Genomic DNA, 17,911 nt, shown 5'->3' with positions numbered 1-17,911 from the left:
CTGCTCTCCGTCGAGGGAGGGTTCAGCTGAGATAAGCAATGCTTGAGAAAAATAGAGAGGTGAGGAAGAGAGAGGGAGAGCAAAGAAAGAAAAAAAAAGAATAAAGGAGCAAGCATGGAGGAGCTGGAGTGGATAGAGTGTGAAAGAAGTAATCAAGTGTAGTTTGGCAAGTAGAGAGACTTAGGTAGGGAGAAGAAGCAGAAGAGAGAGAAAACTGTGAGAGGCTGTCAGATTTAAAAAAAGTCAGAGGTTTCTCACTTCTGTGAATTCTCCTGCAGAAAATGCTGTTTCAAATGTGTCATGTTTCTTATGTTTTTTGTCAGTACCGCTGATGTGCATGTGTACCTTGTGGTTTGTGTTGGTGTGTTGAGTACCAGTTTGAATGTTTTTGTGTTTCTGTTTCTGACTCTAAAACTATAAAGACTGGAGCCCACTGTTGTCAAGGATGAGACGGATGAGACGTTACCAGCATACATGAATTATTCCTGGCATTATCTTGTCACTCTTGTTTTCTTGCTTCCTCTCAGTCTTTCATCATAGACTTCATGTGCAATTATTGCACATTCACATTGTTTAAAGAATCAAGTCAAACACAAGTAAATCGGCCTCCTCACACACATATTTTGCCTGTTTGTATGTGAAAATTTACACATGACTCAGTTTGCCGTTATTTTGTGTGAGTACCCTGTTCTGCCAGTAGGGGTCTCTATGTCACAACTAACCCGGGTGGCACTGATGACCGGTGTGTTTGGCTACTCAGTGGATGTAAGGCCCCAGCCTGCAGTGAGCGGCTGTCAGTTAATGGTGGAAGTCACCACAATCACTAACGGATGTTTTGATGTGTGCAGACTTGTCTGTCTCACTTATTCATCCTCTCTCTCCTGTGAACCCCTGTTTCCCTGACAACCAGGTGCAAGCAAATAGACAGGAACCACTTTCACTCTTTTTCTACATTTGTGCACTGCCACTCCCAATACTTATGATGTTGAATGAACCTTTTTCTACATTCTTTTTTTCTGATTGAACATAGATGATAGAATCAGTGAGTAGGCGAGTGCAGGGTGATGAAGCAGACAATAGTGGGATGAGAATTACTGAATGAACAGAGGAAGAATGCAGAATGAAATTAATGAACAGTCAGATCGGTTATGACTAATTAGAAACTGCTCATAACTTAATCATGAAGTCATTATTGCTGTAATGCACTTCTCACACCCTGTGCTGAAACCATTTTAGTGGAGGTGTATCTTTGCAGAATTGGAATCAGAGTCAACTTTATAAGCCAAGTGTGGACACATACATACAATGTGTGTGATGTTCTCAGTAGCTCTTAATATAGTTAGGAGATACTCATAGAGACATACAGCTAATAATAGAAAACAAGCAAACCTATGTTTAAATATATAATACTTCAGTGTGCATATATTGAGAGCTTAACCAGTATATATAGTCTGTTAAGTGTCCTCCTCCTCTCTCTCAAAATGTGACAGAAATTAATATCACACTAAGTTGTTGCACTTACCTCATGTGCATCTGTTTGAGAGATTCCCATGAAATTCCTCTTCATGTCAGTTGTTGTTGAGTGGTAGAATTTTACTGTAAACACAGATCAGAAGCATATAAAAAACTACAGCAGTGTATATGTGAAAACAGAGTCAGTATTGGCAAAATTACAAGAGAAGGGACTCATAAATAATGATAACCAGCTTCAGTAAAGATGGGGCACTTGCAGGAGATAGATTTTTAAGAGAAAGGGGGAGAGATATTTTTAGACTTTTAGTTTTTGGTATGGGTCAAGCTCCACAAAGTCTCAATCCTACATTTGCTCCAGTGCAACTTAATTGAGGATGTGTGGCACTCTCTGTGGTGAGTAAATTGACCTTGACATGTAAAATCATCAGAGTGCCCCTAATCATGTTACCAACTGTAACTAACAAAAAGCAGTTCAATATTTAGGTGTTCTTCTATAATACTCAGGTGTGCCATGGCACCAAAGAAGATTAAGAATTGTGTGCAGATGACACTAACAATATGATGATAAAATATACTTGAGATTCTTTGCAGGTCTAGAAGCAGTTTCAGACTCCACTCAAGTGCATGCACTGTGAAATCCTACTGAGAAGAGAGGAACGAAACAGGCTGCCATTTATAAATAGAAAGAATCAGCACGCACAATGTCACGCTGGAGGAAAATGGGTCTCTTGAATTTGTGTTGAGTAAGCAGTGACTGGAGTTTTTATTAGGAGGAAATAGAGCGTTTAATTTCATGCTAATTCTTGGCATTAGTTCCAAATGTAACTTAAAATCTCCCTCTGAGTGCCTAAACTTTCACGTCCCCTTGCGTGTGTATGTGTGTGAGTCTGCGTGCATACGTGTGCGAGCAACAGAGAACAGGTGGCCAGAGCCCCCAGCAGTCCTTATTGAAAACCCTGCCTCCTTCCTTCCTCCATCAGCCGCTAAGTCTCCTCCTCCTCCCTCCATTCTCGCCGTTTCTCTCACTCTGTCTCTCTCTGATCAAAAATCATTTGTTTACCTCAAACCCCCCCCCCCCAGCCTGTCCCTGTTTATCTTTTTACTGCCTCTTTTGTCTCTCACTCTCTCTCTCCCCCACTCTCTCTCTCCCTCCTTACCCGTCTCCCTGTCCCAGGCTGTAGTTAGCCTAGGCTGACTAGTGGAGTGCTATTGTCCCGGCGGAGGGCAGAGGGAGCAGCACGGGGGAATCTCATCCCTCAGCCCTGCTACACTCTCAGTGTCGACCAGGACTCAGAGGAACTAGCCCTCTTTTCCACCTTCACCTCCTATCACTCCTCACCCAACTACCTCCCCCCTTGCCTCTGTCTCTCTTTTTTTTATGGGGGGTCTGTTTGAGGGATCTGATATGTTTAGCCTCCACCATGAACCCAACAGTGAAGATCCACCTTCAGAATGGGACCCACTTTAACACCTACATGTACCAGGTAGGGACTAAGCAGCACCCGTGCAGTTTTTTTTCTATCTTTTTTTTTTTTTTTTTTTGATATTACCAGTGAAGGATTGTCTCAGCTCAAATAGCTTTCTCTGCAGTCTCCACATGTCCTTGCCTGAGTATTGATTTCAGCACTGATGGCTCTTTTCTAGGGTTGAGATATGGCCTTCTCTCCACCTCTTCCTCCCCTCTTCCTCCTCCTCCTCCCTCGTTTTCACCACCATACCTCAATCAACCTGCAAAGACTGATTAATGCTTGACAGTCATGCAAATTGCGTATCGGTTTAGAAATGCCGGCACGCCCTCCTCCACTAAGGCTTTTCACTGGCTGATGTGGCTAGTTTTGTGTTTTTCAACCTCAAATTGTCCAAGAAAGTAGAGAGGATGAATATCTGTCATGCACTGTTGGGGAATTCTTTCTCTTTCTGTGACTGTGGTGCGTGCCTGAGTCAACCATATGTTTATGACAACACGTGTGCGAGAGGCAAACTACTGATGCGCAACAAAAACTCTTTGTGTTTCTCCTTTCATCCAAGCAGAGGAAGTGCTCTCTCATCTTCCTCTTCCTTTCTTTGTCCCTCTATATGGTGCAGGTTTTTTGCTTTGCTTTAATGAAGGAAACTGGGATACATAAATGGATGCTATTCTGGGCTCAGGCCTTCAATGGGCACAGAGGAGAGAAGAGAAAGTTGGAGAACTTGCAGGGATTTGACACCTCTTTGTCTGCTGAAGCATAAGAAAGGGATATTTGGGAAACAGAGGTAGAGCTGATGTGTCAGCGCTACACTCCCCCTGTATGGCTGTAAAAATGCTTTTGCTGCATCAATCAACTTTACGGCCAATAATCAGGATATTAAATGACTGTTGATATGCATGCTTTTATTGTGACGGGTTATTGGGTTTCTGCCAGGTTTCGTTTAAAGCCCTTCAAAAGTGGTTAGAACTCTTTTAGATTCACTTATGCTGTGGATTTCAAACAGAAATCCCCTATTTTTCAAGTAAACTCCAAGAAGGTGTTCAGAGTGGGATTTACTGAGTTGTATTTACACCGCACGTATTTTCTGTTGTGTTATCAGCATTTCAGAAGTGAGTCCAGAGCTGGCACAGCTTCAGTCAGTCTTGGCATTATCCCTAATGTGCTTCACTTAGGCTGATTTGCTCATGACTCACAGTGATTATGCAGAGGCCTAATTTTACTACATCTGTCTCAGCGATGAGGAATATTCAAAAAAATGAGTGTGTTGGCCCTTTTTTAACTTTTTTTTATGTTTCATGTTCTGCATCCTGAAGGGAAGCCTTTAAAAAAGTTTTCAGTCAGAGTTGTTCCTCCAAAGCACAAGTCAGGGTGGAGATCTGTCAAGCGCTGCAGTCAGCTGCTTCTCTCGCTGGTCTCAAGAGCTATCACAGCGCCACGCAGAAGGAAAATCTCTCAGTGCATGTTTGTGTTTTAGTGTGTGTGTGTGTGTGTGTGTGTGTGCACCCCCATGGATGCACGTACATCTGTGATTCCTCTGATGAAACGCTCATGCAAAGTTTGTATGCTGCTCAAACACTTCACTTTCGTAATGAGCCGTCACCATGGCAATGGCAGCAGTGTGCGGGGTGGCACCATGGCAACAGATTACTCACTGCCTTCTTAGGGCAAACACCCAGGCAAGGTGTTGTGGTGGTGATGGCGGTGTGTGTCACAGCTCTTCTTTGTGCGTGTGCATTGGATAAGATTTGTTAAAGGAAGGTCAAGTCCACCTCTCCGCTGTTTGCCGCCTCGCTCTCTCTCTTTCTCTCTCTCTCTCTATCTCTCTCTCTCTCTCTGCAGTGGTAAAGAGTTACAGAGCTGTGATATCTGAGTCTCCCCAGGGACTCACTCATTCTCCAGTCCCCTACCCTGCATTCATCTTCACCGTGGCACTCCTTAGTGAATTACCACCATTTACATCAGAGTTAATTTAGTGTCTTTTGGTACGCCCAACTAAAAGGAGGTCAGTCATTATACATGATCTCTGATGAGGTATCTCTGTTCTTCTCAAATCATCATTTCTGTAGTTTTCATTGTGAAGCTTGATCTTTGTCAGTGATTCTTACCCTGCATTTGCATTGTAGAGCATTGTAGAACACATTCCTACAGACTCAAATACGCACTTTCTACCTAGTTCCTGGGTTCCTGCTCACCTTTTTCTGGGATGTCGTAGTCAATAATATCTAATATCTCTGACCACAGAAAAAGCCAAATCTTACAAATGCATGAGCACCTTTTAAATGCTGCAAAATGTTAATTTGTTTTGGACGTATTCCTGTTTTTAGAGATGCTAAGTGCAATCTGATTGTGATGTGCACTTGAGCTGTAATCTTCCTCTGATTGGCATGAACGATATCACAACCCCACCCTGTGAATCACACACGATGTGTGAATGAGTTAATAACTGTGTTTATAGTTTCAGTCTCTTTCCTTTCTTGCTTAGTCACATATTTTCCTCTTTTCCTCTCCTCCCACCAACTGATGCTCACAGAGATGATGCTCCAAGTCACAGTTCTCAGGCTACAGGTGACATCGATTTATATTTGTTTTGGCTTCAGTCTCCTGTCTTGTTAATCTACCCACACACGGAAGAAGTGCTGTTGCTATAAAGTTAGAGGCTGTGTGTTGCTCAGTGCATGAATTCTTGTAAAAGCCTAACCCAGTGTATCAGTAATATTTGATGCTTTACAGTTGTTTGACAGTGAAGTGTGGTAATATACTATTCTGTTTGTTGTCTACTATTTTGCCAGTGATTTCCTGTTTCTCGCAAATGACCTTCAACAACCTGCCGAGAACTGTTGTGAACTTGCCAAGTGTGTGTGGGCACAGAGAGCTGTTGTGAAAGCAATTGTGTGTTAAGAGGGAGAGAGTTTTCTAAAGGAGAAAAGTACATATTGCATTCGAAACACAGCAGATTGCCTGCAGCACAGTTAACAACTAAAGTACGTGTTTTCTTAACACTTAGTGAATGGATGAGAATGTGGTCGACCTCTTGCATCCTCATCCATTGACTTAATCTGTCGCTCATTTAGCTATACCTTTAGTGGACATTAAAAGGAAAACGTCTGTAGGTATCACACTGAAACTGTGTCAGTTTCTTCTATCCCAATTGTCTTAAAAGTGACACTGTGTCCTGGTTCCTCCATCTGTCAGTCTTTTAGAGCCTTGGGGCTGCAAGAACAAAGCTTGGGTTGAATACTGCAAGTCATGTGATCAGAAGTACTGTAAAAATTACATTGCCACAAATAAACTGTAAATTGAGCAGCTGTGGTGGCACTTTTTTGAGTGCACTCTAAGATCTTTAATTTTCCAACTAAATTTCTTAGAATTTGGATGAATTGTTCTCAACTAAAGGAAAGGCAGTGATTATTGGGAAGTGGGTGTATTATGGTACAATCAAGAGGATTCTCTTTTGTACTGTGGGTCTATTACTGAGAGAGCTGTCTTAAGGTGATGGTCACTCTTTATGGACTGGAGAGGGATTGTGAGGTTGACACATTCATATAAACAAGTTATAGTCAGGATGCCACACTGGGCCTTTCACAGTGACCCTGTAACTGAGTAACTAATTAAACTAATTAATCAAATTTAATTAAAACTAAACTAAAACTAAACTAAAAATTAACTAATTAAAAGAGCTTTTCCATGACATGTGCAGTTTTATGTGATTGTGACCTCTACTTCAGTGGGATATGACTTTACTTTGGGCCAAAAGTTCAAAAGCAAAAGTTCAAAAAGTCATTCTATTTATACAGTGTAAAACACTTGAAGGCAGCCCTGGCAAGTTCAGTATTTACCTGTAGGGACCTCCTTCCTGTAGTCGGCCCTGGGACTTGGTCTGCAATAAAAACAATAGTTTTAACTTTGAGAAGTGATGTACTGAGGCAGCTTCAGCAGGACACATTTAGAGGAATTTAAAATTAGAGTAGACTGACTTTCTGATGCAGCAGGTTACACTAGAGCCTTTAAAAGTACAGTGAATACTGTTGGCAGTGGGCTGAGGAGTGAAGGGTGGATGTCTGTGATGATCAAGTCCTCATAGTACTCACGGTCAGTTTTCCACAGCTGAATAACAAACAGGAAATGACTGGCAAACCAAAAAAACAGATCACGTCATTTGTGATGACTGCTGCAGCACCTGCCCTCCAAGTACTCACACATCCACACACACACACACACACACATACATAAGTTCATACACATATTTTTATAACTATCTAGGAATAAAATGCTGACTTATGTTGAATACTGTGCTTGTTTGACTTCTCTATTCTACATATAAAATTTAAGCAGCTACTGTAGGTACCCAAACCTCAGTTTACTGCTTATTATAGTAAAGACTCTACCCTTCATATTCTTTAACATGTAGGGAACAGTGAATGAGTGAATGAGGGGGCACAGTTCAGGTGTGTGGTGTAGGTTAACTCCCCACGGTGCTGACCTCTGTGCAGATCACAGATTCACGGCCAAACACACCCACCCACACACACACACACACATACACACACACAAACACACACAAGCAAGTATAGACGGATAAGCACACTCACAACAAACCTTATATTTTTTGGATTTTGTGTGTGTCTGTGTGCATGTGTGTGTGTGTGTGCATGAGAGAGAGAGAGATTGAATGTACAATTTTTCAGTCCTTTTTTTTTATCCGACTGCACTTCAATCTCTCTCCCTCTCTCTCTCTCTGCTCACACACACACAGCATTTTTTTTTTTTTTTCATCCTTTAATCCCAAACTGCTTAAGGAAGCGAAGGGGAGAAATCCCTTTACAATGTCTGGGCTCAGCAGTGTTTGGTACCCACTTGCTATCTCACATTGTGGTTTAGAGGCAGAAGAGCAGCATTCCTCCAGACGCCCAGAACCTTCTCTCTGCTCTATATGATATATGCTCTCTGACAGATGTCAAGGTTGTGTTGTCAAAGAGGCGCGTCTGTATCTGACTGTTGTGCGAAGTTGAATAAACATCCTGGGATTTTCAAAGCTCACATGGTTTTGGGGGGTTTAGGATTGCAGAGTGCACACAGTGATAGTGTGTGTGTGCGTGAAAGAGAGAACAAAAGAAAAAGCAGTAGGAGCTGCCAGAGGGAAGGTGTTTGACAGACCTTCATTAGAAATTAAATAGATTTTTTTTGTCTAGACAAAGAAATGTTATATTTTATATATAACATTTCTCTGTCGTGTTATGTAATACTCCTAACAAAAGTTATGTACTCATACCTTCATCTATTCTTAGTGATTTGTCAGGGTGTGTTTCTTCAATTTCTTTTTGCTGAAACAGTTTGGGGAAGATGCAGGGAGCTCCCAAAAAGCAAAGGGATGACAGGATGAAGAGATAAAGCAGAGAGCGCGAGAGGTGGCCTGTTGAGCCTTTTTGCCATGATTGGAAGAGACAGGGAGCTATAACATCTGCTGGTGGATTTGGGCTGAGCTCCTGTCTATTGGTGCGCCCCTGTGGAATAAAGTGGAAAGTAAAATGAACAAGCTGACCTATTTTCCCCCTTTTCCTCCCAACGCTCCTTCCCCCTCTCTCTTCCCTTTTCAGTCCCCCACCCCCCTACAACCACTACACATTTCGCTGTCTTGTTTTTGTTTTTTTTTTGCTTGCAGCGTGGTGGGCAGGGTCAATAGAGATCCAGAAATCTGTGAGTTTGTTTGTGTGTTAGTTTGTTTTTCTCAGATCTGAATTCTTTGATTTACTCAATCATTATTGACAACTCAGCTGAGGCAAGGCATGTGTGTTTTGCTCCCCCTGACTTCATGTAATGTTGCTTTTATATCCCATGCACATAGTGAAAGACTACAGGTCCGTGTACAGCTCACCACTAAGATCCTTCAGCCTCCAGGCAAAGAAATATCCACCATCAGCTCCTGAAGTACTCAGCCTATCATCTTTAAAAAGGAGAAAAAAAATCTGTGCTGTCAAATTAAGTAATTCTTTTCAGCGTGGGTTTTTTTTTTTTTTTTTTGGGTTGTTGTTTTTTCCACCAGTTTCTATGTGGTTATGGTTTCTGTAGTATGAAAGAATGAAAGCTGCAGGAGATTATTCAGGAGTGTATGAAAGAAGTAAGAAGTTTATACTGAGCTTATACTTTAAAATCTGATAAAACATCAGAACCAGATTTTTCCTACAATAACTTATGGTATTTGTCAGTCCTCAGCATTATAGTCATGCCTTGTGACTTGAGTTTATACTTGTATCATGTAAAATCACCATGATCTTATAGGGACTGTGTATCAAAGCATTCTATCCAGAGTAAATGGGAATTTTCATTATACAACCACATCCAGTTCTGCACATTCGGTTCAGTAGTTTGGATAAGTGCATGATAACAATAGAGCCAGTTTAACTCTGTTAAAACTAGAAATCAGAATGTTTCATGAAGCACACATATACTGCACCTTTCCCTAGCTGGAAACATTTTTGGTACCTCAGCTGCTGGGTGACAACTGTTCTGGTTACACCTGACTTGTTGAGAATAGCAGGTGTATCAGTGCACTGGCATTCTCAACCAGGCCTGTCACGCAGTGCTCTGCCATCTTTGCTACAGTTTAAGTGTAGCAACGTGGACCAATTCTGATTTCTCAGTCAGGCCCAGTGTTTGGGTCATCAGTGACAAATGTGAGTCGGAGAGTGCAGTGTCATGGCTGTAGGGAGTACCACAACTGCGTGTGTGTGTTTGTGTGTGTGTTTTGAGACAAGCAGAGAGAGCATAAGCCTCTGGGTATTGGTTTGGACTAAAGCCAGGCTCGCAGGAAATGCCAACAAAGCACCAAGAGATGTTCAAACAACATGCACACGCAGACTCACACATACACATGCGCTCACACAGATGTACACACTTCAGTAAACAAACAGCTACCCAATCTTTGCTCCACAACCACAGAAAATATTTTAAAAAACAACTTCCAGCAGGAACTGTGTGAGTCACTGGCTCCTTCTCTGCTGTATACTGTAACTGCAGTAGTTTCTCATCTTGTATAAATCTAATAGATGGCAGACAGAATAACAGAGAAAGACAAAATCACATAGGTAAATGGATTAAGTGTAGGGCTGGGGGACTGGGAAAAAGCCCTCTGAGGAGGACTGACTGCTTATAGATAGCAGCAAGACAGAGCTTGAAATATTGGTTGTACAAGAAGGACAAAGACAGAGAGTGACATTTCACCTCCTCTTCACTGATCTAAAGAAAACTGTGTTAAAATCAGTTTATACGGCTCTGATTTAACTGAGCAGGACAGGATGTGGAGACTTTATAATCCCAGACCAGACATCGGACGTAATAACAGTTTTAAATGTTGTCTTGCAGTGATATATGGGTAGGTCTTACTGCATCAGGTTGATAGATAGATCAGATAGTCAGTCAGCCTGCCACTACATTGCTAACATTAAATGCTCTACCATTGGTGTGTGGCCAACTGTTTTAAGATCACTTGTTTTTTGCTGGGACTAAGTCATAATGTCTTCACAGACCTTTGACCGCTGTGATTTTAACGGACTTGTTCACCCCGAAATGAAAAATTGCCAGGTGAAATGCCATTAAAGTTTATATACTGTAAAAACCAAACACACAGCACAATGCTGCTGCAGTTCCATCACAACGTTCTCCCAGACTATTAAAGTTAATGGAGCCATCTCTTTACAGCTCCAAACGTACATAAAATGTCCATCAAACTTGCAATATGTGGTTGTTAGTGGAGCCGTGAATAGGTGGCACTGCTATCTTGAATAGTGTTGGAGAAGCTGTGAGGCTTCATGAAGTAATCCATTGCACACTCAACAACAGTAGAGGTACTGAACGGGAGAGGTGCATTTTTTTATAATGAAGTAATTACAATGCACACGTGCGGTAACAGGTTAATAATGGGCCCAGATATATTTTTGTTAGCTTAGCCACTCTCACATCTGTATGGTAAATATGAGGCTACATCCAACAGCTGGTCAGCTTAGCTTAGCGTAAAGACTGTAAACACAGAAAAACAGCCAGCCAAGTTAATTAAACAAACTAGAATGTATCGATCATAAGCTTTAGAGGTGCTGGCAGATGGATTAGTTTTAACTTTATACAGAGCAGAGTTAGCTGTTTTCCTCTGTTTACAGCTACACTAACCAGCTGCTGGCTGTATCCACATATTTACATGAGTGGTGTCAATCATCTCATCTAACTCACCAAGAAAGCAAAAAAGTTTTTCCAAAATGTCAAACTTTTTATTATTATTCTAAGGTGGTTTTTCATCCAGCATAGTGGTGTATACATCACAGCTGAATTATTATGTTGGTGTGGGCTAAACCTTTAAATTGCAGGAGGTGTGTTATTACTCCTGTTGTCCAAACTCTATGTTACATGATCATATTGACCAAGGGGTCAGTAGCATCTTAGAGCTGGATCTGCGCACTGTTCTGTGCCACCAGTTTGCACAAAGAAAAAAGAAAAGAAAATTGCCTCAAACATGCCATTTCTGACTGACTGACTGACTGAATGGATCCCAACCAACCAGAAACCACAGTGGTCCAACTTCACGTCACTCATCGGTCAAGTTTTTCAAATGTGGCTATAAAAGGACATCTGGAGCACTGCAAGGGCTTAAAAGCTTCAGCGAAGCGCTTAGCCTTCTGTCAACATTGAGAAGCATGAAGAATGAACATCAATAAATCAGACCGCTCTCCAGTGAAATACATTTTTCTCACACAGCTAAGAATTCATTTTGCATCATCTGCTCTCTGTTTAATAGAAAAAAAGTCCATCATCCAGAGTTATGTGTGGATGTGTTTGATCTGCAGAGGGAAAAGGATGACACTGTTCTCACTGCTCTCAGTTCTCTCTGTTGTATTCATATTATACTTTTTGTGCAATATAATGAAATATATCATTACATTTTGATCAGAACAGTCCATAAGGTTCAAAAGATATGTTCAGAAAATCATTGCAACTTGATATTCACTGCCACGGATATGTATCGCTTTAGTTAAAAAAAAAAATGTAGTCCACTTGTTTTTGCGCTTGCTACTGTAATTTTATGGCTTCAAAAACTCAGAGGTGAGCACTGAGGTGGGCAGAGTGGCACAGCTGAGGTTGTGTTTATGCAGATCAGATAACACAGCGCCATTTTGGTGCCTGGTTTGTCATGAGGTTTCAACCCACTCAGACCACTTCTTATCGCAGGTGCACAGAAAACATTTCTCATTCAGCATCTCTCAAACAAGAGCTGTTCTCTCTTCGGGGGAAACCAGCCTGAACTGCCCATTATTTAAGTCTGCTCCAACTTCACCTGCAGATAAAGTATTCTTCCCCCACAGGTACTAACAATTACCTGCGCAGCCCTGTGCCAGGAGTGTGCTTTATACTTCCAGTCACCAGAAAACTGCAAAAACTGCTCAGCCACACCCACTTCTGTTTGCACCCTAAGGTTACAGCAGCTCAGTTTCACAAAAGTAGAGTCCATTATTGATCAGTGATATAGTATTAACCTCTGTATGTGTGTGTGTTGTGTAGGAGTTTGCCACCCTGACGAAGGAGCTGAACATATGCCGGGAGCAGCTGCTGGAGAAAGAGGAGGAAATATCTGAGCTGAAAGCTGAAAGGAACAACACCAGGGTATGTGTATGAGTGTGTGTGTGTGTTTGTGTGCGTGTGTTTGAGCGTGTGCATGTGCATATGTGAGTGTGACGCGATTCTGATGAAAATAAATAATGTTTCTGAGCTTGAAATTAGTATTCTCTTTGGTTGTGCGTGCGTGCATGCATGTGTGTGTGTGTGTGTGTGTGTGTGTGTGTGGTGTGTGTGTGTGTGTGGTGCGTGCGTGTACATACTGTAGCTGCTGTTGGAGCACCTGGAGTGTCTGGTGTCTCGCCACGAACGCAGTTTGAGGATGACAGTGGTGAAGAGACAGGCACCCCCGCCATCTGGAGTCTCTAGCGAAGTGGAGGTCCTCAAAGCTCTGAAGTCGCTGTTTGAACACCACAAGGCTCTGGATGAAAAGGTACACACACACACACATACACACACACACGTAAGGGCTGCAATCTGTGCTGACAAATAAATGCAAGGGGCAGACGCCTCATTTGATAACTTCAAGTCACAGTATTTCCACAAGTTTGACTTTTTAACAGAACTGCCGTCCTGTCTCACCAATTAACTCTGATCAGTTCTGTTGTGCCGTTTGGTTTCTCATTGTTAAGCTGTTAATGAGCCTCAACACTTCCTGAGTGTCAGAGTAAAAGTCCTCCATGAAAGGAAAGAGATTATCGCCAAAAGGCTTTTAATATGAAACAGATGGAGGAAGTCTTGAGTTTTAATTAAAAGCAAACAACAGCAACAGCAAATTACAGTGAGACAGCAACTGGAGACAGATGAAAAAACAGAGAGGAGCTGCTAATAAAATATGATCATTTAGTTATATAACAGGGAAATACAAAATAATAAAATTGCATCTCTTTTCAGTTGAGGTAAATAAAAGGCCCCAGCCACTATTTGAGAATGTTATACAATCAATTTAAGTAATTATGAATTGTAAGACCAAATAAATACCTCTATTTCCAGATTAAAATTCTCAGTGTTTTTACATTTTTCTTTATTCAAGGTCACACTGGTGTTGTGCTTCTACATGAGCACGTCCTCCTGTTTCCGGACTTTGTATTAACGTGTCTGTTGTCTATGTTTTCATCAGGTGCGTGAGAGGCTTCGGGTGGCTCTGGAGAGGGTGGCCACCCTGGAGGGACAGCTAGCAGCTACAACACAAGAGGTGTGGTGTGCATATTTTAATGTGTGTGTGTGTTTGTGATTCTGTGTGTTCCTATGTGTGGTTACTGGTAAGCGAAACATCTGTTCAGTCCCTAGCAGACATCTGTTGAAGCCTCCTGTCTGATCTGATATATACTCCAAGTGTCACGCTGGGTGAGAGGCTCTGTCTTCTCAGCCCTCTGCTCATAAACGCACACACACACACACACAAGCTAACCTTCTGTACTCATCTATTTAAAAATGTCATTAGAGAAATCACTCTAAAGATAAAATTATGCTAAGTATTCACAGCAGATTCAGTTGAAGCAGCTAGTATCCTAGTGGGTCATATAAGATTCAAAGTCAAAGCTTGTTAAGTTGCACTGATCACAGTTTTTTTTAAGAGGAGCAGACCCTCACTGAAGCAAAACCTCCCTCCCTCCTCTTGTGTAATTCACATTTGTAGTTATGCAAAGTATGGTGGAGCGCGTTGTCTGAAACCAGGCTTCCCTTTGGGAGGCTGCGTTTTTGTTATTTGATTCACTGAAGGAAAAGAAAAGGTAGTAAATGTGTAAAGTTTGTTCATTGTTCTTCTTTTTTTTCTTTTTAATCTACTTTACAGTTGAATATGGTGAGACAAAGGAAGGATGGTGACTCAGTGGAGCGAACAGATGGATCCAAACCTACATGGAAGGTCTTCCTGGCTGTGTGATTGTTTCTCTGCTCTGTGCTTTACTTTTGTCTGCATGTAGTATTTGTCTGTCTGGCTGTTGGTCACTCTCTTTGTATCTTCTTTCTGGCTTTCTCCCACACATTAACACATCTACTCACACATACACTTCTTATACACAACACAAGTGTATGGAGCTAAATGTAGCATAAATCCCCCATTACCTTCCAAATAGTTCTGATAACACCTGACGCTCAGGCTCTCTGTGTGAGCACTGTCCTCCCTGGTTTGAGGGCCACCCTGAAACAAGTGCACATTATGTAACTATGTCTGGGTCCGTCCACAGGGAGTAGCAAACCTCCTCGTGATTAAACAGCAGAGCCTGTTTGTATCTGGATAGAATTCTTCCTTCTCTACGGGCTGGGCAGCCGAGGAGGAACAGTAAAAGATACACTTATGTACTTTGGCTCTTGTTTCTTTGGCTTCGAGATAGAGAAAGCAAAAAACAACCCCTCCAAAATCATCAATATGTTTTTATTTAAAGAATAATTAAACTTGATAAATCAATAACTTACCCTTAAGAAAGGATGAGAGAAGGGAGATGACTGTATCAAAGGATGGCCACGGGCAGATAAGAGATGAGAGGATTGGCTAGACTCCGAGCATTAAGAACAAGAGTGCTATTTAGACATCTCAGGGTGTAAACTGTGTGTCAGGACTTTTATCCAGACAGACACCTGCTGCCCGGTTGGCAGTTGCTGGAGTTACTGATGTTGCAACGTTCATCCTTTAGGGGGCATTTTAATTCAAAACACCATAAAATTATCATTACCACATGTAGTTTTTCAGGGAAGCTGGTTTAGAAACCTAATCAAGACAATCTCAGGTCGATGTTGAACCCAATTATTGCTGCAGATTGTCAGTCAAATGGCTGTACAATGCTGTTTTCAATGTCCCTGGGACTAAAGCTAATGAGTTTGTGTGGCTACACTTCAGCACAATTGCCACAGTCACCTGGTGTGTTTTATTACACAGCTTCGCACCGCTTAGCTCTATTTCCCCCACTGTTTGTGTGTATGTTTCTGTTTCTGTAAGGTATTCATAAGCAGGCAAAATGGGAACATGAGGGAGCAGAGGGGGTCCTACTAACTTTGGTTGCCCACCGTGTTGCCTGAATATGTGTCCCCAAAGGTTTGTTTAATTAAGGCCCTGGAATTAACTGCACTTTGAGCTGTGAAGAGAAGAGAAACAACATCAAAACAACAACACAGCAGACTAACCCCACACAACCCGCCCTTGTATGCATAAAAATCAACACTTTTTTATCTAGGTCACGCAACTTTATCAGCTCCCCAACAACTCTAAGTGTGTTTTCTGTGTTATTCAGTTCAAGATCAATTGTATGTGACAATGCATGTACTGTATATATCTATTAATTTGTGTGTCCACGTTACAGAGACTGCCCAATGGCTCCATAGACGCTCACGATGACGGCAGTCGGGTGTCTGAGCTTCAGGAGCTCCTGGATCGGACCAATAAGGAGCTGGCCCAGACCCGCGAGCACTCTGCCACTCTAAATGCCCGTGTGGCTGAGCTTGAGACAGAGCTTGCAAACGCACGCCGAGAACTGAGCCGCAGCGAGGAGCTGTCAATCAAACAACAGAGGGAACAGAGAGAGGTGAGAGTAAAGGAAATGTTCTTTTGTGCTGGGAGAAAGCACAGAGAACAGCTGGCTTCAAAAACGTGGAGCTTTTCAAGTAAAAAGCTGAGAAAGTTTAACATTCTGCTGTTTTCTGAGAAAAAAAACATAGGTCTATATATTACTATATCATAACTTAAAATATACACCTTTGTTTCCCATGTTATTGAGTTCTCACTCAATAATGATGATGGCTGAGAGTGGCTGAATAAGTGTAACTCACATACATTTGTGTCATTTTCTGTCACTACAAAGCAGTAAAGCACATACAATTCATGTATTGTAAATGCAATATATGATATTATGATGGTCAATGCAGATAATGTACACTAAATCATGTAACAGGGAACTTTGGCCTTACATGTAGACATAAAGTAAACCGGTTATGGCTCTTGGCCTCATCGTGCACATTGTTGTTTGTGTTTCTCTCATGATTTTCCTGTTGTATTATTGTTGTTTTGTTTTTGCACCTGCAGAGAGAGGATATGGAGGAGAGAATAACAACGTTAGAGAAACGCTACCTGGCTGCCCAGCGGGAGACCACACACATCCACGACCTCAATGACAAACTGGAGAATGAGCTGGCCACCAAGGACTCCCTGCACCGACAGGTAACATAAGACAGTGTATAATCATCAGTCAAAACAGTAAACCATCATTCAGACATACTGTAACTGCTGTAAAAGTTAACTTGAAATGAATGATGGCTGCGTTCCTTAATGTCACATCCTGTTACATTAAACTAAGTTGAGCAATTCCACCAAACACAATTGGGATTTAAGCACATGTTCTGTGGAAATTGCTCTGTCACAAATCAGTTAATGAACCCTGACATAAGGACTGAATCAGTATTTCTGAATGTGTTATGTCATTATTCTGCTGTGTTCAGGTTACCTTGGATGTGTTACAGTCCTAATGTGTTGTTAACAGACACCAAAAACGGCACATTTATCTTGATACAAGATGACATGAGTTATGGATTCAGGCTAATATGCTCTCTCCCTCTCTTTCTCTGTTGCAACATTTTAATATTTCACACTTCAACCATGTCATCCACAATAAAGCTGAGATGGTAATAAAAATCTGAAAATCAATGAGGTTTTCAAAAGTGTGACAATGTATTTAAGAATTGAGGAATATTACAGTCACTGAGTGAGAAAACAATAGAAACATCCCACTCAGAGGTTCATGTGTAGTTCAGGGTGAATCTGAGTTCAGCACCACATGGGGAATACCAGCAACATCCTCCATTCGGGGCCCGTGTGTCGTGTCCTTGCTACTCGTTGGCTGCACTATGCCAATTACACCTCTCTTGTGATCGCACTAATGTCCCTCTTTTTTATGTGTGAATCTGTGCGTGTGTGTCAGAGTGAAGAGAAGGTGCGCCAGCTGCAGGAGATGTTGGAGATGGCAGAGCAGAGACTGGCTCAGACCATGAGGAAGGCAGAGACTCTGCCAGAGGTGGAAGCTGAACTGGCACAGAGAGTGGCAGCGCTCTCCAAGGTAACACACACACATACAAACAAACACAACACACAGGATAGAGATAATAGATAGAGATAGACACAAGATAAAAATAAAATGAGTGGTACTGATTTATAGTCACAAAATATATAGAGGCACCCAGACATGTAAATATAGTTTGAGAGCTTATAGAGGCAGTTGTACTTATATGTAATTGTCTCCCCCTGCAGGCTGAGGAGCGCCATGGCAACGTGGAGGAGCGTCTCAGACAGCTGGAATCACAACTGGAGGAGAAGAACCAAGAGCTAGGAAGGGTGTGTGTGTGTGTGTGTGTGTGTGTGTGCACCAGCCCTGCAGGGCCTCTCT

At 41.9% G+C, this 17,911-nt stretch overlaps 1 protein-coding gene across 1 annotated transcript in view; it reads left to right on the top strand.

The window, feature by feature from the left end:
* Window positions 1–17,911, top strand: part of ppfia4 (PTPRF interacting protein alpha 4) — a 54,444-nt gene that overhangs the window by 22,931 nt on the left and 13,602 nt on the right. Inside the window, exons 3-10 of the mRNA XM_018685840.2 lie at window positions 12,486–12,587; window positions 12,808–12,972; window positions 13,660–13,734; window positions 14,335–14,406; window positions 15,839–16,060; window positions 16,558–16,692; window positions 17,450–17,584; window positions 17,776–17,859. Of these exons, the coding sequence (XP_018541356.1) occupies window positions 12,486–12,587; window positions 12,808–12,972; window positions 13,660–13,734; window positions 14,335–14,406; window positions 15,839–16,060; window positions 16,558–16,692; window positions 17,450–17,584; window positions 17,776–17,859 (990 nt within the window). The remainder of the gene's footprint in view (window positions 1–12,485; window positions 12,588–12,807; window positions 12,973–13,659; window positions 13,735–14,334; window positions 14,407–15,838; window positions 16,061–16,557; window positions 16,693–17,449; window positions 17,585–17,775; window positions 17,860–17,911) is intronic.

Source organism: Lates calcarifer, linkage group LG12, assembly GCF_001640805.2.
Source record: "Lates calcarifer isolate ASB-BC8 linkage group LG12, TLL_Latcal_v3, whole genome shotgun sequence".
NCBI classification, from domain to species: domain Eukaryota; kingdom Metazoa; phylum Chordata; class Actinopteri; family Centropomidae; genus Lates; species Lates calcarifer.
The sequence above is the reverse complement of the archived record's forward strand: the minus strand, read 5'-3'. Positions and strand labels throughout refer to the sequence as shown.